This window comes from Ursus americanus, chromosome 14 (genome assembly GCF_024610735.1).
Source record: "Ursus americanus isolate L20-20 chromosome 14, mUrsAme1.1.p, whole genome shotgun sequence".
Taxonomy (NCBI): Eukaryota; Metazoa; Chordata; class Mammalia; order Carnivora; family Ursidae; genus Ursus; species Ursus americanus.
Genome location: NC_142140.1, coordinates 60,946,869 through 60,969,379, shown reverse-complemented (window position 1 = coordinate 60,969,379; position 22,511 = coordinate 60,946,869). Strand labels below are relative to the sequence as shown.

The 22,511-nt window shown below is 61.2% G+C and overlaps 1 protein-coding gene across 8 annotated transcripts in view; it reads right to left on the bottom strand.

Moving 5' to 3' along the window:
• Window positions 1–22,511, bottom strand: part of KIAA0753 (KIAA0753 ortholog) — a 78,631-nt gene that overhangs the window by 26,103 nt on the left and 30,017 nt on the right. For 4 of the 8 annotated variants that reach the window (XM_045804865.2, XM_045804866.2, XM_045804868.2 and 1 more), the window contains 5 exons: window positions 20,378–20,563; window positions 19,337–19,418; window positions 16,287–16,407; window positions 15,627–15,851; window positions 7,890–9,542 (listed from right to left, as the gene is read on the bottom strand). In XM_045804865.2, coding sequence (XP_045660821.2) covers window positions 9,425–9,542; window positions 15,627–15,851; window positions 16,287–16,407; window positions 19,337–19,418; window positions 20,378–20,563 — 732 coding nt within the window. In that variant the 3' untranslated portion in view covers window positions 7,890–9,424. Of the gene's footprint in view, window positions 1–7,888; window positions 9,543–15,626; window positions 15,852–16,286; window positions 16,408–19,336; window positions 19,419–20,372; window positions 20,564–22,511 lie in introns of those variants that run through there. The other 4 variants (XM_087867491.1, XM_087867489.1, XM_087867488.1 and 1 more) reach the window with 4 other exon arrangements.

Here is a 22,511-nt window from a genome sequence, read left to right as displayed (position 1 = left end):
CACTTGTGATCCCCAAAGATCAGGTGAGCCCTGGACCCCGTGCATAAGGACCCCCCGCCAGGGCAGCCCCGATGTGGCAGGCCACGACGAGTGCTCCACAGTCACACGGAATGCAGCCCCATCCTGTGCCCACACGGCGGGCTGAAAAATCTAGACAATCCCATGCACATATCCTCGGTGTTTCCCGAAGACGTCTGGGGAGGTCTCTCAGAACCCACTGAGTGCCAAGGTCACCAAGGGTCACGGTGCTGCTCAGCCTGCTTCCTGGTCGCGCCAATCAGGGGGCGCTGGTCACAGGACGTGGGAGTCTGCGGGGGCCGGGGCAGGTGTTCCAAGGAAGGCGCAGCTGGATGGAGGAGACCCTGCCGTGTGGCACACAGTAGGTCCCTCCTCCACGGCCCACCTCCTCCTTTGGCCTCGCAGTGGGCCGCTTTGTGTTTGACACTGAGACGGGCCCCGAGCAGGCCCAGCTGTCTCCACGTTAGTCTCAGACCAAACACAAATCAGGAACCGGGTGGAAACGGACCGCTCGCGGCGAGAGCAGCCCCTCCTGTGTGCTCACCGGCGGCGCCCGTGGTCGTGGCCTCAGCCTCGTCACTCCTCCACCCGGCCCCACACATGCCGCGTGGTCAGCCCAGAGTCGGGATCGCAGAGCCGCGCACACGGCCGTCAGCGATGAGGACTTAAGAACCAGCACAGCGACGGGGAATCGCCGTGGTTCCTGACACTGCGGCAGCCGCACGCGCGAGGGCGGGAAGCCACAGTCCCGTCGTGTGGACAGGCTGTCGCGGGCCGTGGCTTCAAGCACCGAGTACCTGCCCTGCACCTGCTCCGGCTCCCGAGCGCCGTGCCTCGGGCTCCCCTGATGCGCCTGGGCCTCCCGGGGGCCCCGGCGAGGCCACACCCGGCCCGGAGAGCACAGTCGGATGCAGCAGGATTGGGGTGCCTCCGTCTCCCACCGTCTGGGCACAGCCCCATGTGTCTGCTCGCCTCCTCCCCCCACTCCCCTCCCCTCCTCATGTGCGCCCCCCTGGCCCCGTCCTCCTGCAGAGGCTCCCCCTCCTGTGCGCGTCCCTGCTCCTGGCGGATAACACGCTCTGCTTCTCCCTCTTCCGCTCGTGTGGTTTGAGCTGTATCCACACCAGTATTTGCAGACTGGCCTCTTCCTCTGACTGCTGCATGCTGTTCACAGGGCAAACACCGCTCGTCCTTCTAACCCAGCTCCGTGGCCACTAGGCCGGACAGCTTCTCGCTGTCCCGACGTCGCCCTGCACGTCCCGGCTGAGAGACCCCAGCACATGCACAGCACGGCCGGGATGGTGGGGCCATGGGGAACACAAACGTCTCCCTGAACACTGCATCACAAGTCGCTCTCAGAGAGGTGGTTCGCCAACGCCTTCCGCGTGGGGAGACCTAGCCCCGCGTGAGAGCCTGACTTCCAGCCCAGGCCCCACCGCCTGAAACTCTCCTCTGCCCCTCGGGGCCCCGGGCGTGTCCCACGGAGCCAGCAGGGCCTCACCTCGGCTGGGACACAAATTGCATGTCTGTCCTCCGCTTCCCAGCACAGTGATGCCCCCCCCCCCCAGGAGGTGCTGGGGACGGAGGCGGGAGGTCTGCGCTGAAGTCAGGTGGGAAGTGCTTCCTTCACAGTGGGGATGAATCTTGGCAGCCCCTCCACGCGTGCGGGGAAGGCTCCTGGGGGCGGCCGCCCAGTGGGGCGCCCCCTGGAGGCCTGGTCCACACTTGCTGATGCAGCTCGCAGGCTGTGCGGGCTCCCAGGAGAGCGCCCACTGCTCAGGGCTCAGGCCGTAGCTGGATAAGCCAAGACAGGGTCCCAGGGGGATGGAACCCCAAACAAGGGGTCATTGTGTCCACCCTTCTGCCTCCGGACTCTGCCAGGAACTGGGGACCTCTGCTGGGCTGGGAGCTCTTCCTCCGGCTGCTTCCTCCCCCTGGAACAGCAGTGACAGGGGCCCTCTGAGCGGCCACCACGCCCCACGGGCATCATGCGTGTTCTTCACAAGTTACCACGTTTAGTCCTGAGAGCAGCCCATCGACCACTCCCATTTTACAGATGAGGAAACCGAGGCTAAAAGCCAGGTGTCTTTCGTCGGGTCATAAGTGGTGGACCAGGTCTGCCGTCCACGACCCCCTCTATCTTCAGAGGGAAGACGACTTAGGACAGCAGGACAGCAAGGCACCAGGAGTCGGAGGCTCTGCCCGCGCGCGGCCCGGCTCCCCACCCGCGTGGGCCCCACACTCTGCCCTCGTGGGCACAGCCCGCCTGGCCTGGGAGGCCTCCGGGCGGTGCTGCGGGGCTCTGTACCAATGACCAAAAGACTGCATTTTACAAGGGCTGGAAAGTGAATTGAATCCACTTATTAAGAATATACTAGATTTCTGGCGGAGTGCAAAGGCACCCCAGGGACCCCGGGCAGCGCAGCCTTCTCCGAACACGGGAGCATCCCTCCGGAGCCGGGCCCGGGAAGCCGCGGTGGGAGACATCGCACCGGCAGGGGCCAATTAGATTAGCGGCTGAAGGACCGCAGTCAGTCAAGGAAACATCCTGGCCCAGAAGGACTGCGGGTGAGCGAACAGGCAGATCTAGAAATAGCAATCCCCTTAGTATGTAAATCCGCGTCCGTGGTAGAAGCAAAGACCAACTGCGCCAGCGTTCATGGAAGGAGGGGTGCGGAGGCCAGGAGCTGGGGAGGGGCACACAGTGTGCTTCGTTTTCATATCAGGAGTCCCAGGAGGGACCCCGAACACTCCGACAGCCTCTGTGCCGGCGAGGGAGGGCGAGGAAGGACCCCCGGCCCCCACTCAGGCCAGCCCCCGCACCGCAGACCCACACCTCACTGCGCAGCTGGGGACGCGGGGCCCCGGGTGCTGGGCATCAAACGGGGCTCCTGGCACCCCGAAGAGGGGGTGACCACTGGCTTGTGGGAAGGAGCCCCTTCTACTCTCTCCTTGTCCTGCTGTCCTGTCCCCGCTGTCAGGAGTAGCAGCGAGCGTCTGCTTGGCCCCGCGGCACGTGGCACAGACGGACGGCGGGCGCAGATGCAGCACGGCGCGCACTCGGAGCTTCCTGTCGCCAGGTGCACGCTTGGGCTCTCTGGCACAAGCCACGTTTACCAGGGTCTGAGACCCCGAGGAGGCTGGGCAGACGGGCCCGGGGTGCAGACAGGAAGCCAGGGAGCTCAGAGGCCAACATCAGCAGCGGACTTGCCCGCCGGCCCCACCTTCACCACGGACGCCTACATCACTGGGTGGACTCTCAAGGACCCCCAAGTCCGCATTGCTCACTCAAGCCGCTGGCCACACGGGGGCATGCAGGCACACCTGGCCCCCAGGGTGGGAGTGGGAGTGGGAGGCGGGTGCGGCCTCACCACGGCTACATTCTAAGGACGGTGGCGGTTTTGCACGCTTCTGAGGGGAGGCTGCATCGTGAACCCACATTACTTAGACGCAGGGAACCCCGCAACCCCCTGAGCTCACTCCTGAGGCCTTCCTGGGAGTGTGCCATCTGCGGTCAGGGGCACTGAGCAGGTCACCCGTACAGGGTGCTCCTGTGCACATGGGGTGCTATGCACGCCCTGGAGGAACCGTCAGGGGGGCAGCGGGGGTCCTCGCGCACTGCCGCTCCGTGGGGCTGCCGCTGACGGCACGGGTTAACGTCTCCACGTTCTGACATTTCATCCTCGGGCAATAAGAACACCTGTGATCGTCAAACTCCGCTTCGAGCTGCAGGAAGGAGAGCTTAACAAAAGCCCCCTGGCCTCGGATGCAGATGCCTTGGCGTGGGGGCGGGTCTGCTCCTCTCCCCACCCTAAGTTACTGCAAATCCTGGGGGGGACCTGAGAGGTTTCTCACACACCCAAAGGGAGCGCGGGCCGCGGAGTCGGAGGAAACAGGCTGCACCAGACCCGGGACCTTGGGTCCAGAGCCGCTGAGCGTGCTGACGCCTGTGAGACCCGCCCCTGCCCTGCAGGAACGGGGGCAACAGACCCTCCTCCATCCACCGGAGTAAGATTAGAACACGTGTCCAGCGGGACCTGCTAGGCGCACGGACGCGCCAGGGAGCGCTGTGGGGAGGGGCCTTCCCTAACCAGGCTTCCTGCCTGCCTGGGTCCAGGGATTGTTAGCCCCCACAACTGCAGCCGTGTGCACACACATGTACGTGCGTATGCGTGTGCGTGTGTATGTTGTGTGCATGTGTGTACATGCGTGTGCGCCTGTGCTGTGCATGTTGCGTGTTGCACATGTGTTTGCATGTGTACGTGTGCACGTGTGCATGTCTGTACGTCTGTACGTGTGTAGGTGTTTCCTGAGAAAAGGCCCACAGTTTTCACCTGATTCTTGAAGGGGTCTTGACCCTTCAAAATAGCAAGACCTCTACTGGTGAGTCCGCTTGTGCGGCTGGGACAGGCCCCCGAGTCAGCACAGGGCGTCTGAGGCGCGCTCCTGCCTGAAGCAGAACGACCAAGAGTCCATTCAAACACCGCCCCCTCGAGATGGCGTCCTGCCACGTGGGCCACAGGCCACACGGCTATAGCAGTGCCCTACGCCGGGGCCTCAGGCCTCGCCTCCCTCCAGAGGCAGGGACAGCGGGATCCATGCTGCCGGAAAGGCCTCGCTTGTCCTCGGCGGTCGCCCTGCTCCATGGGCCGCGCCTCCGGGATTTCCTTCTGACCAGGAGGTTCTGTGCGTCTCCCGTCACACGGAGCAGGGACACAATCCATCACGGGGAGCTGACACGGCAAGGAGGCCACCAAGGACAAAGCCGGCCACCAAGAGGGTGCCCGTGGGGCCCTCAGCCTCCCGTAGGCTCAGCCTCAGGATGTGCCATCCCGCGAGCCTCGCGGTCCCCTCTGGGCCCCATTTCACTGTCGGGGCAGCGATCCTGACCCTCGCCAGCATGGAAGCCCGTGCTTGCAGCCCTCGCACACGTGCTGCCGGCTGGGTTTCGTGAGGATGGACCAGACGTGGCTGGGCGCGTGGCAGGGGCTCCCCCACGTAGACACGGAGGAAAGACTGGGATGCTGGAGCAAGGGAGAGGCTGGGTGGGATCACGCTTCCCAGGGCGTGTCTGGGGCCACGCTGGTGCCGAGGTGACCGTGGGGGGGGGGGGTGGGGTCGTCCCACTCTGTCACCGGCATGTGATCACACTACGTTCAGCACGTGGCCTCCCTGCACAGCGGGCCTTGCCCACTGTCCCCTCCTTCTGCTGCCACAGCCCCACCCATCCGTCAGGGTCTGATTCCAAGGCTCCTCCCCCTCCATGAAGACCACCAAATCGCAGCTCTGCCTCAGGAGCCCTCGGCCTGATCACAGCTCCTGTCTCTCTCGGCCTCGTGCTCAGGCCTCTGGAGGAGGGAATGGCCTCCACAGTCCCTGCGTTTCTGTGGCCGGCAGTGAACCCTGCACAGACTGCCCAGTCTCGGAAAGCACTGGGCTCTTGGAGGTTCCCAAGGGCAGTTGTCCTGGCTGCTGTCTGGTCCCACAGCTCAGGTAGTGGGGCCTCAATTCCCCTCTGGGAAGCGGCCCTTTCCCCTGGTCCGTCCACGTGGCCACAGGGGACATGGGACCGAGACCTGGCTGCTCAGAGCCCAGGGTTAGGTCAGGATGGGCTTATTACAGACCAAGGAGCAGCCCCAGGGCCCCTGGCGTGCAGCATGTCCAGGCGGAGGCACTGCCTGAAAGGATGCCTGGAGCAGGCGGAAAGGAAACCAGTGCAGGGCTGGGGATACAGGTGTCACTGAGGCCACGGGGCCACGGTGGGGCAAGGACCCGCACCAGCCCATCAAGCTCAGCAGCAGCCCAGTGAAGGAGGCAAGGCCACGGGCACCCACGTAGCATGGGTGCTGGCTGCCGACTGTGGGAGGAGCCTGGCCGGACACCAGGGCCCCGCAGGCCACTGCACACCCTGTGGACAGTCACCTTCCGGCTGCCTAGTCCCCATCCCCCCCGTGAAGGGGTTCTCTGCCTCAGTGTCCACGTGAGCAGCAAGGTGGGCACTCCATGGTGGACGGCTGCTGCTATGGGTGGTGCTGAGTCCAGCCCCAGCAGGACAGGGGACGAGGCGCGGGGCTGTCGGGAGGCCAAGATGCGTGTCCTCGTTCTCTCCGTGAGCCCAGGACAGAGCAGTGTACCCGGCGTGGGGCAGGACCACCATCAATAAAGATGGAGGCTGTGTTCAGTGTGTGTCTGCCACGGTCCGTAGACCATCCCGGCGTTGTCTGCTTGACGGACGGGCCCAGAACACAGAACACAAACCACACTGCGTGTGCTTCTGTCGCGTGTCTGCAAGTCCCCAGGCACACCTCTTACTGGTTCCGTGGCCCCAGTGCCTCGTGCGCACGACGGGACTAGCAGTGTTTCCTCTCCTGCCTCAAAGATGTGGCCCGTCTCGGAAAGTCCTGGCGGCTCGCGGGAGCACCATCCAGGGGCCACAAGGGATGTCTGTCTGTGGCGGCCAGGCCACGTCGAGATGCCACCAAATGCTGGGCTCAGGGGTGAGGCAGGGAGAGGCCCGGGGTCACAGGCAGGGAGAGGCCCGGGGTCACAGGCAGGGAGAGGCCCGGGATCACGATAGGCACGAGAGGCCCGGGGTCACAGGCAGGGAGAGGCCCGGGATCACAGGCACGAGAGGCCCGGGGTCACAGGCAGGGAGAGGCTCGGGGTCACAGGCAGGGAGAGGCCCGGGGTCACAGGCAGGGAGAGGCCCGGGGTCACAGGCACGAGAGGCCCGGGGTCACAGGCAGGGAGAGGCCCGGGATCACAGGCACGAGAGGCCCGGGGTCACAGGCAGGGAGAGGCCCGGGGTCACAGGCACGAGAGGCTCGGGGTCACAGGCAGGGAGAGGCCCGGGGTCACAGGCAGGGAGAGGCCCGGGGTCACAGGCACGAGAGGCCCGGGGTCAGAGGCAGGGAGAGGCTCGGGGTCACAGGCAGGGAGAGGCCCGGGGGACAGAGGCCAGGAGACCAGCCCCACAACGAGACGTTTACATAGGTTACTTCCCTCCAATAACCCGTGTCATAGCTTGGGAAACCAAGGGCTGCACGTCACACGGGGTCTCACCTCTTGATCCTCCACCCCCAACCAGCCCGTCTCTGCTGGCACACAAGGCAGGGCGGACAGAGAGGCACTCAGCAGGTGGGGAGGCGGGCTGAGGGCGGCCCCCCCCTCCCCAGCCTCGGCCTCAGGCCTCCTGAGTCATCACAGAACAGAGGTCTGCTAGGGATTTGCTGGGTCGTCAGCCCAGGCTCAGGGGACCCTCCCCTGACTTCTCCCTTCTTCAAGTGGCCAGGCAGGGAGACCCGGACCACTGGGCCTGAGGGTTCCACCCAGCGGGGTGGGGGCTTCTCACGCCATAACCCCGACCTGCGGCTCTACGGCCCAGCACCCGCCAAGCCCAAGGGAAGACCCAGGAAGTGTGGGAGGGGGCTGCAGGGAGCCAGGAGGAGAAGGGAAGTTCCTGGGTAGGCCTGGGAATGCCTGGAGGGGCAGACGGGCAGCTGGGCTGGGGTCACTGGCGGGACCCTCACCTTGGACGGTCGCTAACACTCCCGAGATCTGGGGGAAGCCCCACAGCCCAGCTCTGACAGGGCCCCACGTCTCAGCTCAGGAGCCCACAGGCCGCCATGGGCAGGCCAGCCCTGGGAAGGTGACCCACTCACTGCCTTTCAGCTCATCTCTGGAGCCCAGAAAAGCCAGAACCTCGCCCTCCCCGTCCCGAGGCCCTTCCTGGCCCACTGGCCCCGAGGGCTTCACCAAGACCCTTCCTCCTCCTTCCAGCCCCTCACCTGCAGGGAAGAGAGACAACCGCCACCTTCCCCCCGCCCCCCACCTCCACCAGCAGAGAGAGAGGGGAGGGTCCCGCCAGTGGCTGCACGCGGCACTTCTCTGAGCGACTTGATTCCCAGGGCACCGGCGCCTCGGTGGCCATGGAAGAGACGGGATAGGCCCCTGCTCCCTGTACGAGACCCGTCCCGGGAAGCGGTGCCTCCCTCCTTGCACGAACAAATTCAGAAAAACCACTGAGCACGCAGTACACGCGAGGCAGAGGCCTCGCCCCGGGAGCGAACAGCCCACAGGCAGGGCGCGCGGAGCGTGCACTCAACAAACACTCGCTTTACTACCGTTTCTTCCTGGGGGTGACGCGTGGCAAAGAGCCCCCCTGCCCAGAGCAGATCTGAAAGTGTTTGTGGTGGGTTCTGTAAATCACATTCCTATCTGTCTGTCTGTCTGTGGGGAAAAGGTGGTGTGAATTACTTCAAACAGACACACACATACTGTAAAATCCTGAGTTTATTTAAAAATCAGCACAGTACAAACTGCCACACAAACTACTTCACGCTATGGACGCTGCCGTCGACTCGGGCACACGCGTCACTGGCACGATGAAGACCTTTAACCCTAGAGCCTCCGTGACGCCAAGGCTGCAGGAGAAGGTCCGCATGACACACGCGACCCAGCCGCTCACGCGCTCACCTCGGACACGCACTACAGAGAAAAGTCCAGACGCAACACCGCACGCGTCACAAAGATTCACGTTATCCACAGGTGAGCCTGGCGTCACTCACCCTTCACAGCTCCTCCGAGCCCAGGCCGCATGAAGGGACACTTCTCCCAGGAAGTGGCCTTATTTTTATGCACATTTCTTTTCTTTCTCTGAAAAATCAGAGGATTTCCTCGGTGAAACACAGTCTGGAAGGGACAAGAGGACCGAGCTACTGTGGCTCTTATGTGTTTTTCTCTCTCGGGGGACCGGAGGGCTTCCTGCATCCAGGCCGGTCCTCTCCTACCGCCTGGGCTCCTTGTGGGTCAGCAGGCGTGGAACGTGCTGGCCCCGCACACAGGATGCCAGCTCAGGACCCTCCCAACGGCCTCCAACGGCGCCCATGTGCCGACAGTTTGGACATCAGAACACGTCCGCCAGGGCAAGAAAAGGCTGCAGGCCACAACACGGAGGACCGCCAGGGGCTGAGATCGGCAGGGGCGCCGCACGCCGAGGGCTTGCGGGCTCCGTCTGCACGCTGTGGCACGGTCGGGACGGGCGGAAGCGAGCTCGGGGCACCGCGGGCGCTGGCGGTTCAGCAGCAACGTGGGCCCTTGAGGGAAACACACCTGCCGGCACGTTTCCAAATGCTCGCATCACCAGACTCGGTAGCGGAATGAACACAGGATCTCAATGGAAAAGTTACGCGTTGAGAAACTATTATATTGTCATAATTTACAATTCCCGGGCACTGAGAAACACCTCGCCCTCCATCATCAACCACCAGAGCCATCACCAGGACCACGAGAAGATGCAAAGAGGAGCCCCTCCCCGCGGGGAGCACCCCAGAGGCACAGAGGGCCAGCCGAGCTCAAGACCCCTCCGTGGGCCCCGGGGAGGAGGTCCGCTGCGGAGGGAGTGCCTTCAGGTCGCGGCCTCCAGGAACTCCGAGGTGAACACGGCTTCCGCGTAGTCCTCGCACACGTCCTCCAGCTCCGCAGCCACGGCCCCCAGAGCCTCGTCTACCAGCTCGTCGGAGAAGCTGGAAGACAAACAACACAGCTGCAGGTGGGCCGCCCCCGCCGCTGTCACGGGAGCTGGGACTCGCCCGGCCGGCGGCCTCAAGCCGCACATGCAAATCCGACAGGCCATGGCACCTCTGAGGAGGAAAAGGTGAGAGGCCCCACTTTCCCCGACGCGGACAGGGTGGCGCCTGGACCCCACAGCCAGGCTGGAGGCGGGCCTGGCGTCCACACTCTCAACCGGCTCTGCCCGCACGCAGCGCCCCCCTCGGGTACCTCTTCTGAGACAGGAACCCCCAAGGCGGCCGTGGACAGGACACGTGCTCACGTCTGCCCAGTGTCCACACAGCGTCCGCTCTGGAGCAGGACCCAGCCCAGGCCAGCCGCTGCCCGCCGCCTCTCCAGCTCCCCCGCGAGTCTGCAGGCGTCCCTCAGCCTGTCTTTCCAGACCTTGACATTTTCCGAAAGAGCAAGGACTTCATTTGTGGAATGTGCCCCAATCTGGGCTTGTCTGATGTTTCTTTGCAGTCATGCAGGTCACGCGCCTGTGGAACGAAGGCCACAGAAGGGACACTGTGTCTCCTCAGTGCATCGGCCGTCTCTCCTGGCTGTGGGGTGCTGGGGGAGCCAGGCCACTCCTCCCCGGGAATGACACGCGGCCGCAGGACTCTGAGACGGGTACAGGCCCCGCATCAGACTGCTGTGGGAGGAGCGCTCTCTCTTGGACGCCCCTCCCTCCTTCTCTCCTAGGGCTCAGCCTTGAGGGCTCTGGTCACCCCCCGAACGTAATCGGATCCCAGTCACTTACGCTGATACTGCTCTGCTGATACTCACACCCCACACAGCCGCCAAGCGCCCACCCCCCAGCTGCTCCTGGCTCCCCTCGACTGCCCCCCAGTCCTCTGACCCCTCCTTCCTGGCTCAGGGTGACGGTTCAGCCGTTGTGCCCACTCCCAGCCCCGGACGTCTCCCTGAGGGACCCGGGCACATTTCAGAGAGAACGGTACTCAGCAACCACTGTGCTCCTGGGGCCGCGGCGTGGAGGCCCTCTAGCACGTGGGCCAGACGGACACACGGACACATACCGCGTCCATCCCGTCTCTACGAGGACCACAAACTCCCCAGCTCAGCGGAGGACTCGCTCTGGCCTCCCCATCAGGAGCACTGACATGTGCACTACTCCAACTGACCCAACAACTGTCAGCCCCGAGCCACCGCGCAAGATGCCCACAGAGCAGGGACCCTCGTGCGGCCACCGCGCGAGATGCCCACAGAGCGGGGACCCTCGTGCGTCCGCTGTTCCGCGAGATGCCCACAGAGCGGGGACCCTCGTGCGTCCGCTGTTCTCTGGTCTTTACCGAGGGCGCACACGCCGTGTTCAAAGCTGCTCGGACGAGCTGGCGTCTGCCCCTCTCCGGAGAGTGTGTTATTGATGGGAGTTACCGTGAGGGTTCGAGTTTCCGGGGGGGGGGGTCCCCTGACCTCACCGGTTTGGAGGGACGTTGAGAAACACAGGCACGGGTCCACGGGCAGAGTCGCAGGAGCGAGGCACACGCAGGGCGCCACCGGCTCCCACCCTCACCAGCCCCGCCCGGACGCTGTGTGTTTTTGCGGATCTGACGTCCCTCCTCTCCCTGACACGTACAGTCTTTGCCGTTTCATGCAATTCCCATGCATCTGGGCTCCCGCCAGGAACACACAAGGTATTTTCTGTTTGTCTATTTGTTCTCTTTCTCCTCCCACTGGACTCAGTGGGTTTATGACATTTTTTCCCTGCTGTTACCGTGGACGTTGTACCCGCCGCTCCCGCGTTACCGGCCGTCCTGCATTTCCGTGAGCGCCCTGACGTCGAGCCTGACCTCGGACATTCTTACCGTCTCCCCACACGAGCCCAGAGGCCTCAGGAGTGGTGGCTTACACTCCTCCCGCTGCGACGCTGGCGGGTGTTCTCCTGTGCGCACTCCCCACTCCCACACGCGCTCACCTCTCTTCTGGCACCACTCCTGCGCTGCCTGAGAAACTCCCGTTCGCGACGTCCCACAGCGAGCCATCCAGTGACAAACGTCTGCGCTTTGCTCGTCTGGAACCTTCTTCCCTCCATGACGCACCAAGCTCCAGAGCGGCTGCCCTCTTCCCTTTAGAAGACGCCGTGTCCTCTAGCCTCCAGACTTCTGCTTCCCCCTCCTCCTTCCTCCAAATGACCTTAACACTTTCTTTTATTTTTCAAGATTTTTCATGACACTGTAATACGCACCTACGTATAGCTTCTTCTTACTTTCGTGTTCAGGGCTTGCAGACCTTCTGGGAGCCACGGTCCCTCTGAGGCTCCAGCCGTGTGGATACCGCCCCCAGCCCCGCCCTCCTCTCCACGTCCCCTCCGCCCGCTCTGCCCCCTCCTGTCCTCCGCCCCAAGTCTCTCCAGAGGAACCTACTTCGCCATCAAGCCCATCCAATGAAGCCTCATATCAGAAATGGTATTTTTCAGTTAGAATGTGCGTTTGGATTGGGCAGAACTCCCAGTTCTCGGACAAAATTCCAGGTCATCTGTGCCTCTAGGCATGCAGTGGGCACGGTTACTCGGGTGTGTGCGCCCAACACCACGAACCCCGGGAGCTGCTGGGGTCTGTGGTTATGGGTCATCGTCCAGCACACGCCACACGCCACACGCTGTACTGAGAACCGCAGAAATGACTGCAGTCCTAAGATGATGTTCTCTCTCTTCAGTGAAAACTCAAGTTTGCTCCTGCCGAAGACGGGCACGGCGGTGGGGGGGCCCTGGGAGGAGGGAAGCCCGTCACAGGCAACAGCAGCAAGCCCCGGGCTCCCACCCTCGGGCTCTGTCTGAAAAGGGCCTCGAAAGGGCCTCCATGTCCTCTGGGCTGGCCATCCAGGAGGGGAGCCCCAGCCCGCTGCTCTTCGTCAGCTAGCAGCTCGTGAGGCCGTCGAGCACACACGCACTGTCTCTCGTGAGTGGGGAGGCGGTCCAGATTCCCGGGGGTTCCGGGCCCTTCCCCACCCCAAACTACCAGACAGATGCAAAGGTGGCCCCATGCGTTCAGGTGCCCTGGGTAACGTACCCGTTTCCTTCCTGTTTCCACCTTGCCGCCGTCTCTGCACGGCCCTCCGTCCTCCTCCACCGGGCCGGGTGCTCCCTATGCTCACTGAAGCGCCTTCCCCACCACAGTCTCGCTTCCTAAGTCCCGTCTTCCTTTTCTTGATGCCCACACTGCGCTGGGCGCACACGCCCCCCAGGAGCTCACTGAGGAACCACCGCATCTCCGGACACGGTGCGAGAACGTGTCTCACTCTGCCCCCTCGTTTAACGGACAGCTTTTAACTGAGCACAGACCTCGAGAGCAGATTTTGTGGGACGCTCTGGTATCTTCTAGCGATGTCCTACTGAAAACGACATGCTGTTCTTCTTTCTGATTCTCAAAGGGGCCCACTGGACTCTCCAGAACCTTCTGTCACCTGCTCCTCACACGGGATGCTCTCGCGCCTTTCCAGAACGATGCCCCGAGGTGCGCTCTGCAAGGTCTGTGCCTTGGCTCCTCACTCACCCGCTCACTGCAGGCGGCCGGCCTGCGGGGCGTTTCCTTCAAAGTCTCCCTCCCTCCCTTCCCTGCTCTCCCGAAGCAGATCCCAGCGTCAGAGGCTGTCGCCACGGGCTGAACGTCTGTGTCCCCCCAAAGGAAGCGCGTCGAAGCCTCAGCCCCAGGTGGCGGCTGGCGCTCAGGCCCCTGTAGGAAGGGGCCGCGGGGGGACGGCCGCACACCCGGCCGCAGACGTCCCAGCCTCCGGATCGCGACACACACGCTCGGCTGCGGAAGCCACAGCTCCGTGACGTCTCCTATGCCTGCGACTCCCACAATGACCGCGCTCTCACAATCCTGCCTTTCCTGCCGCCTGCTCGCTTTGTTGCTCTGAGAGATCTGGGCTTTTTTCTGGAAGCTCCCCAGTGACTTGAGCCGTCAACTTGCTTTTATTCTTCAGAAGCTCCTATTTCACGGTCTCCGAGCTCATTTCCCAGTGTGACCGTGTCCCTGACTCCTGAGGACACTACCCTGGGTGGTTTGGTTCGCAGCTTTACCCTACTTGTCAGAGTCCACCCGACCTTCCCACTCACCCACCCCCACGCCTCCACCCGCAGGCGCCCAGGGCTTCCGCCATCCATCTGGCTGCTCACGGCTTCCAAAGCACCTGCCCTTTCCTGTTTGCTGTCACGGCTTTGCGCAGCCCTCCGGCGACACGGAGCGTGACAGGGAGTCACGAAGGGCCCTTCTGGCCACAAGTCTCCAGGACCCCTTACGAGTCCGCTTCCATTGAGCACGTCACGGCCTCGGCCCCACTCCCGCCAGCACTCTCACTTACACCCGTTCCCGTCGCCTGCTACTTGTCGACATGGGGACGGCACTTTCCTTGGGGATGAGGAGGAGATGGGAATGGCACGCATAAGGCTGAGCTCACTCCCCTCACCCAAGAGGCTACTGGATGTGGCTGGTGCCTTTGGCTGCTCTTGCAGGATCCAGTCAACAGGACCCTCACCTCTGGGACGCCCGCATGAGACCAAGACCCGGAGAGGGCACACTCGGAGCTGGAACGTGCACACACGCCGTCACCTGCGGGTCCAGGGGGAACATCTGTGCAAGTTCCGCTGCCCTTCAAACCTCGTACTCCTCCAGGGCCGAGAGCAGAACAGCAGACAAAAGGCATCATGAATCATGGGAAGAACGCGGAAGGAACAGTCTGTCCTCCTCAGCTTCTGGGTTTTCCAGTATGCCCGTTAGCCTAACCAATCCGAACGGCTTTGGGAAGAGTGAGCATGCCACGTGAGTGTGCGTGGGTGAACACACGGAAGCCAGCAGGCTTAGCTCAGCTCAACGCGAACAGCGGGTCTCAGACACTCTGGAGGGCACGGCATCGTAAAGGGAAGGCTCGGGGGCAACGTAGGGGCTGGACAAAGTGACCATCCTGATCCCACTCCAGAGCGACAGACGGAAACATAACACGGCACTCCGCCTGGAGACCAAGGGCGACAGAAGCAGAGAAGAAATGCCTGAGACTTGAGGATAAAGGGCAGGTGGAGGAATCCTAACCACCAGCTGCACGAAGGAGGGAGAAACCCACAGGCAGGAGGGGGCAGACGCCAGGGGAGGCAAGCTGACAGCCCCACGAAGTCCAAGTACCGCCAACGGTGGAGGTGGACGGAGGTGAGGGTAAGTGCGCAGGCAGGGCCTCCCCCCTCCACCCCCAGGAGGGAAGGAAGCTACGTGCTTGGAACAAACACGCCAGTGATGTGAACGCATCAACCATCAGTCGAGCGTGAAGACAGCACGAAGACGCGCAGCCGCGAAGCGTCAGCCACGAAGCGTCAGCCACGCCTCCCCTACACGGAGCAGGGTGCGCTCTGCAAACCAGAGAGGAGACCCCGCAGGGGAGGGCGTGGAGGCTCCTCACATGCACGTGCCGATAAAGGGACGGCCCAGGACAAGAGCCGCCCCGCAGATCTGGGAAGCAGTCGGGCGGATCTGGGGTGGAAGGAAAGAGGGTCTCAGGAGACAAGTGGGGGGTGGAGGCCAGAGACCAATCATAAGGGGAGCATCTGACTGCGGGGCGAGGCAGGAAGTACTTCGCGGCATCGGCCCGCGCCTGCTGGAGGAAGGGCTGGCCGCAGTCCAGCACCCGCGCAGGGACAGGGACAGCAGCGGTCTGCAGGGCTGCTCAGGTGCCGCCAGGGAGGGATCTCCGCGTGCACCGTAGCTCAAAGGAGCGGATTTACACGTGTCTTTCAACGCACCGTTTGCACTCATCCTCCGAGTATCAGCAGCAGGAGGACCCCAGACCCCAGACACCCCCGGCCCCAGGCCGTGACACCAGCCCCGCCCTGCCGTCTCCGGTCACTGACCAGACAGGAAGCCGTGCTGCCGCCCACGCGCCTCGCACGGCGACATGTACCTGCCTCGCCAGCGCCTCTGCCCGAAAAGGCGGTTGGCAGAGAAAGCCCGCTCACGGGGCCCAGACGCTGGCTCGTCCCTCCGCCAGCCCTTCTGGGAGCTCACGCTCGGCACCTGGTTCCCAGGAGGAGGCCCTGACACCGTACTGACCTCTCGGCCATCAGCCACGGGTTAAAGGCGCCCACGGCCTCGTGCGCGACCAGACGGAGGTACTGTTCGAAGCGGCTGCAGTAGTCGCCGATGCTGTGCCGCAGAGCCGGGGGCACCCACAGGGCAGCCCAGCCTTCCTTCTGCGGACACTCTTCTGGAAGGGGCGCAAGGGGAGCCCCTCTCTTCTCAGACCCCTCGTCAGTCCCCACACTTTCATCCAGGGAACTGAGAGAGAGAAGAAACGGTCAGGAAAGCATTCAGATAACCGTGCGCAAGGCTGAGTGGTTCCTTCCACCCGACGTGCAGCCGGCGAAGGCCTGTCTCTCTCCTTCCACCTGAGCAAACCCCACACCCCCACGGGCCCTGACCGCCCTGCCCACGGTGGGAGTCCCTGTCCCAGAGTCCAGAGCTCCCAAAGCAGGTCTGCGGTGGGCCGGGCGCGGCCACTATGCCCCACGATGCTGCCCCGGGAAAGATGAGCCGGGGACACTGGCACCATCCTCAGAGGCAGCACGCAGCCTGCCGTCCACGCAAGCACGCGACTTCCTGGGGCCCTCCTGGAGCTCGGGGAGGCCTGGCCCTGTCTCGTGGGAATCAAAGGACCCTGACGCTTCCCCAGAGGGAACCCAGCACTCGGACGCGGGTCTCAGCACCACTCACTTGCCATTCCGAGGTCTTTCCAACACGATGCTCACGTCTCGGTCTTTGCGAGCTGAGGTCTTTGTGATCCTGATTAGATGAGGAGAAAGAGGCCTTTCACTTACTGCTGGGAGTGTTTGCTCTAGAAGAGGAGAGGCAGACAGTGACCGCACAGAGAGAGGAGCCAGCGTGAGTCCCAGAGCCGTGACAGCGGCCCAGCCCGCGAGGAAGCCGCACCCGTCTCTCAAACCTGACCAGGGTGCCCGGCAGGGCAAAAATGCTCTGGTTTCCAAAGAAAAGGCGAATTTAAAGTCACAACAAGGAATCAGGAGCCTCGTGAGCTCAGAGGCCGCTTCGCGAAGAGGTCTGTGCGAAGCCCAGGCTTTGCAGGCTCCTGGTACGGCCACCATGCGAGAGGAGGCTTGAGCACCTGGGTCTGTTTTTTTAACCTTTAAACGGTTTGATTACTGGGGAAGGAAAAAAGCATTCACATCTCAACACTTAATTAGCTGATTCAATTTGTCTCTGGGCATTGCTGGGAAAGATCTGCAAGGATAGTCAAAACACTAACTTATTAACTAGACCTCGCAGGCTTGACAGCTCTTCTGAGCTGTGGGTCATTTAAAATTTTAAATGTATTTCAAGGACAGGAAGGAAATGTGTGCCCCTCTCAGGTACGGAGTGTCTGTAAGTTGGATTCACACTGATCGCCTATGGTTTCCCACTCGTTGGGATATGCCGCATCCGTCAGCGTTTGTAAAAAGCCTACTGAGAACAGTTGTCAATTTTTCACAAGTACGGAATAAGAGAGAAACTAGACACTGCACAATTCAAAAGTCACTCTTGGTGTGGTTCTGTGATACCAGTGAGCACACAGAGCAGTGGAAACAGGGCTCCTCCCGGGACTTCCCCAGTGTGGCGTTTGCTTTCTCGGGGTCTACCACGCTCCTGTCCAGGGCACACCTAGCCTTACGCACTCATCGACAGCGAGTCCTCGAAACAAGAACGCACAGTCCTAGGTAAGACCGGCCCCTGCACAACACAGCCCCGCTCCATGGCCAGGGCCCAAACCGTCTGGGGAGTGAACTGTCCTCGGCGCCCCTTCTGCTCCCATGCCAACAGATGCCAGAATGCCACGGACTCACAAATGTGGCTAGAAGGGCCCTCCCCCAGCCAGGCCCATGCTCAGTGTCATAGGACACGCATGTAAGAGGATAAACTCTGGTCTCAAGAATCTTAGTTGGGAGATGAGATCCGTCCGCCAGTGACCCTGACACACGGTGGACACGACAGGCGTCACGGAAGCTCACAGGCGAGGGAGGGAGGGAGGAGCCAAGCTCCAGGGCGGGGGCAGCAGGAGCCCCGCACAGGTGGGACCACGTGACCCCAGCCTCCCAGAGCGGCTCCGTGGCTGTGTGATGTCACAGTGTCGGCTGGAGGGCAGACAGCGCCACAAGCAGAGGGCAGGGGCTTCAGCATCGCAGAAAACATAAAAGGCCCAAATCAGCGCTGTGTTTAGACGACTCAGCTTTCTGTCAGGATGTGGCCCGGCGAACGCTTTCCCTAAGATGATCCCCCGCACCTGTATTTTAAAAGAGCCATTCGTGACATGGCTCAGCGGCAAGACTCCCGCACCCCAACGCTCCGCGCGCACGCCCTGTGCGCACAGCGCCTCCCCACGGCCACGAGGCAGCCACTGATGAGCGACACTTCCACCAAGAGCTGTGACAGGGGCCCAGCCAACTGTGTCCAGCTGTAAAAGTGGAGAGAAAAGTGGGCGACTTCTCTACAGACGGCCGGAGAACAAAGGACTGTCCGTTAGGAGAGAAACACAAAACCGGACCTTTACCTCTACCTCACGTCACAGGCAAACTTTCATTCAGGATGGACCCTAACCCTACACACGAAAGCTAAACCCATAAAGCTTCTAGAAGAAAACAAGGCACCCCCTTCTCAACTTGGGGGCAGGCAAAGGTTTCTTGGATCAAAAAAGGAAAAGAAAATGTTAGACTTTTCGAGGCTATAACAAAATACATCTGAGAAAATAAACGGGGAAGTACTGGCAAACGTCTGTCCGAGGAGACTCGTGGCTGCCGGGGCAGGGCAGGGGTGTGGGGAGGGCTGCCACGCACACAGGGCTTCTTTTTAGGGGACGGACGTGTTCCGGAGTCAGATCGCTCTGCAAACACAGGAGAAACCACTGAGCTGTGCACTCCGAAGGGGGAGCGTAAGGAGCGTGAGTCACATCCCAGTAAAGCTGCTGTTAAGAAAACCGTGTACGTATTTGGCAAAGAACTTGTGTCAGAACAACGCAAAGAACCCCTACGATTCAAAAACAAAAGACAACACAATTTTTAAAAATGTACAGAACACCTGGAAGCCTCATAAAGAAAGACACACCACTGGCTAATAATCACATAAAAATGTTCTAATCATCATCATTCATCAAGGAAATGAAATTAAAACCACGATGAGCCATCAGTCTACGCCCATCACCACGGTACAAGCACAGACCGCCAGCGGCTCTGGGAAAGGCTTGGCAGTTCTCTGCAAAGTTAAACACACACCTGTCCCGGGCCCCGGCCACTCTGCTCAGGTGTTTATCCAAGAGAAATAAAGACCGGCGTCCACACAAGACCACACACGGACATGCTCACAGCACACTGAATGCTAATCCCCCAAACTGGACGGAACCAAGCACGCGGCCACGGGCCGGTGGACGAACCAGGGGCACGTCTGCGGACAAGCCCACCACATATTCATCTGTCAAGACCCATCTAAGAACACAAGTAATAGCTGTGTTTTTTATTACATGTAAATTTTCTCTCAAAAGGACAAAGAGCCACAAGTGACACCCCAGCTGCTGCTACCCACGCTGCAACGTCCAGGGTCGCGCCCACGCACGCCTGCCACTTTCTCTGAAACGCATCCAGACAGGCACGACTGGCGGGGCAGACAGAGCGCGAGCGGCCACGTGTGTGTCCACCGCCGAAAGTGTGCGACCTTCCTGTACGTCTGAAATCTCGCACGATACGATGCGGGGGGAGCACACGGGCGGGGCAGACACTCACCCGTCTCTCCTTCCTGCGTCCAAAGACGAGGGTCAGCGTATACAATTTTACTGTATCTCTGGCGAACCGTCTCCTGGTATTTCTTTAAAAAAAAAAAAAGTTTAATTTATGAGAAAAGAGTGGATTCATCACACAGCAGAACTGGTAAGGACGGAACCGTTCGCCCCTGTGGTGCAGGCACGCCTCCAGAAACGGGCCTCTGGCAGCCAGGAAGTGAGAGCACTCAGGAGACAAAGTCTAAACTTCAGTGAAGCGCTTCATCTAACCCACCTGACGGAGCCCGGCGCTGCCCGCGAGGACCTGCCGTGACGATGAGGGGCCACGGACCGCTGCAACGTGAGCCGTGGGCTCCATCTGAATTTACGTTTCAATCACCCGGCGAGGCTAGAGCCGGCCACTCTGGGCGCTGCAGTCCCGGACGCTTACCCCCAGGAAGGGGAACCGAGCCAGCACCAGGGCGAACAACACATCTTTACGTTTTCAAAAACCAACGAGAGACGGTCTTCCCTATGTTTCCACTTAGCAGCAAACCCGAACGGAGACTCCGTCACGCAGCACTTAGATAGGATCAGCTGGCGTGAGGGTCAGGAGACCCGGCGCCCCAGCCCAGCTCTGGCGACCATGGCCGCACCACTCGTTCCCTCCTTGTGCCTCAGGTCCGGGCTCTGCACAACCCGGGGCCTAGGCTGGGTCCTGTCGCAGGTCTAAACTCGTATCACAAACGCGTTCTGAAATGGCATCATGGGAAGTAAAGCAGGAAGATGGTCTGTGAATTGCAGGGACCCCATGCCACAGTGGGGGGGGTGGTGGAGAAGTCAGTGGTCCCGGCTCTGGTCCCAGGGGTGCTCCCATCATCTACCCATGACGTCACCTCCTGAGCTCTGGGTCAGGCAGGGTGCGGACACCTCGCACCTCGTTTTATCCTCAAAGATATCTGACTTTCGGGGGGCAAGTGGCTCTCCCGAGGCCCGACACTGGCTGCAGTCGGGCTGGGATGAAGGCCCGGGCTGCAGAAGTGTGGGGGTCAGTCCCAGACCTCACCTCCATCTCCTCCATCCGCAGCATCAGGGTCTCCAGGTACGGGCTGTCCCTGCCGTCCCCCACGGGAGCTGAGGCTTCCAACTCCAAAACCCCGTGGTGGGTTGCAACCCGGGGCCCATGAGTGGCGTCTTCCAAAGAGTCCCCCAGCTGGCAAAGGCTGTGGGGTGCACAGTCCACAGCCGCAGCCTGTGAAGCAAGGGAGGGGCAGAGAGGAGATCAAAGACCTGACAACGGACGGACACCAGCCGCGGCAAAGCAGCCCCGGGCGACCCCACGCGTAGCACCCCTCCCATGCTGGCGAGTCCGAAGCAGCCACATCAGCACAGCAGCCACCAGCCACTCTGATGCTGCCACGAACCAGGTACCTGACCATAGTCACCTGCTGGCTGGTAAAGCAAGTATCCTCCTTGGGCTGCACGCAGAGAAAAAGTCCACTAGCTTACGTGTCAGATTCCAGACGACAGGTCTGTTCTCGTGGGTTCTAGGCTTTTGTAAAAATGTCTATCCATGACATCATGAGGTTCCTCATTCTCTGTCTTCACTCGAGACTTTCTACCCGTAACCGGGAGAGCTTTACTAGCTCTTCTTGACCTCGTGTTCTTTACGTTCACAAAGCACTTTACAGTTTGCAAAGTGACTTTACACACGCTCTGTAAGATGCTTCTATAATCTACTCTGGAAGAGGCTCCTGCAAGGAATGTCTGCTGGGAGGTGATGGCATCAGGCTCTGCAAGGACCCATCTGTGGGCCACGGGGTCCTGGCTCTGCCCACCGTGCCTTATCTGCAACATGCACGAGCCCCCATGCCTCGCTCTCACCCTCATCAGGGAGACGGGAACAGTCCCGTCTCAGAGCTGGAAGGGCTATGTGATCACGTGCGTGTGGGGACATCCAGGGAACAGCTCCCACCACAGCCATTTAAAGATCAGAAATATATATATATTAACAGCCAATAAAGATATGAAGAAACGCCCAACCTTAAGCTAAATAAAAGCTGAATAATCAGACAATAGCGTTACAAAAAAAATCTAGAGCAAAGGAACCCAGGAACGGGTCTAGTTAATGAAGATGTGTGTATCTGCGTGTAAGATTTTCATCTAGGGAGAACGGAACATCAAGGACACCGTGTGCCGTCCGAAAAGCTAGGAAGCTCTGGATACGCTGCCACGGAGAGACCGACACATAAGGAAGAAGCCGGGGGCCGTAAGCCCGTGGTGCTCCTTCGCAGGACGGTGCAACTCTTTACGCCATACTTTTGCTGAATTATTGCCATTTTCACCCATGTGCATATATAACTCAATTTAGAAAAAACTCGAGCATTTTGGAAAGCACCATTTCGGGTGCTCAGCGGATGGCCGGGGCAGCAGCCACAGACGCAGGCGCGGTCCTGGCGCCTCCACGCGCTCCTTCCGGAGGGCAGAGCCGGTCGTGTCAGCAAGTGAACCCGCCGAGAGTTGTGTTTTCTGTGTGAAGGTCACAAATGTCTCCTCCCTTCTAGAGAGGGGAGTTCCGAGAATCTGCGTGGAGGCCACACGGTTTTACCGGTTAACACGGAAAACGCTTCTCTCCACGTCACCATGCCGACGTCAACGAGTCTTCCTGTTGTTATTCAGTTACTTACACACACATCCTCTCGCGTGCCACCTGGGGACCTCCACGGTGACGCCCACGACTAGCCCAGGACGCTAGCTGCTATCTGAGCTGCTCTCCTGACTCTGCTCAGGACCACTCAGAGCCCACAGAGTAATTCCCAAGTGTGAGGCTGGTAACCCTCAGACACACAAACTCTGCTGACGGCCCTAACGGCCGCTCAGGGACACCGTCCCCGCGGAGATATTTGCCAGGAGGAAAGGATCACCGGGGGGGGGGGGGGGGCAAGAACGTTCCCACACGTGCCAGACACAAGTCCTCCAGGGGGACGTGCAAGGGTGCACGACCACAGCACATGCTTTCGTGCTTCTCAAATCTTACCATTTCCTCTCTGCTTGGCCAGGTCCTGGTCACTGCCCAGCACTCAAACCATGTGCGCCGAACAGTGAGCGTCAGGCCCTCAGCACAGAGGAAATCAGGCCAGTCGTGAGCAAAGCCAGGCCGCGTGGAGGCGGCTGCGCTCCGGCCGCAGGCCACCTGCACT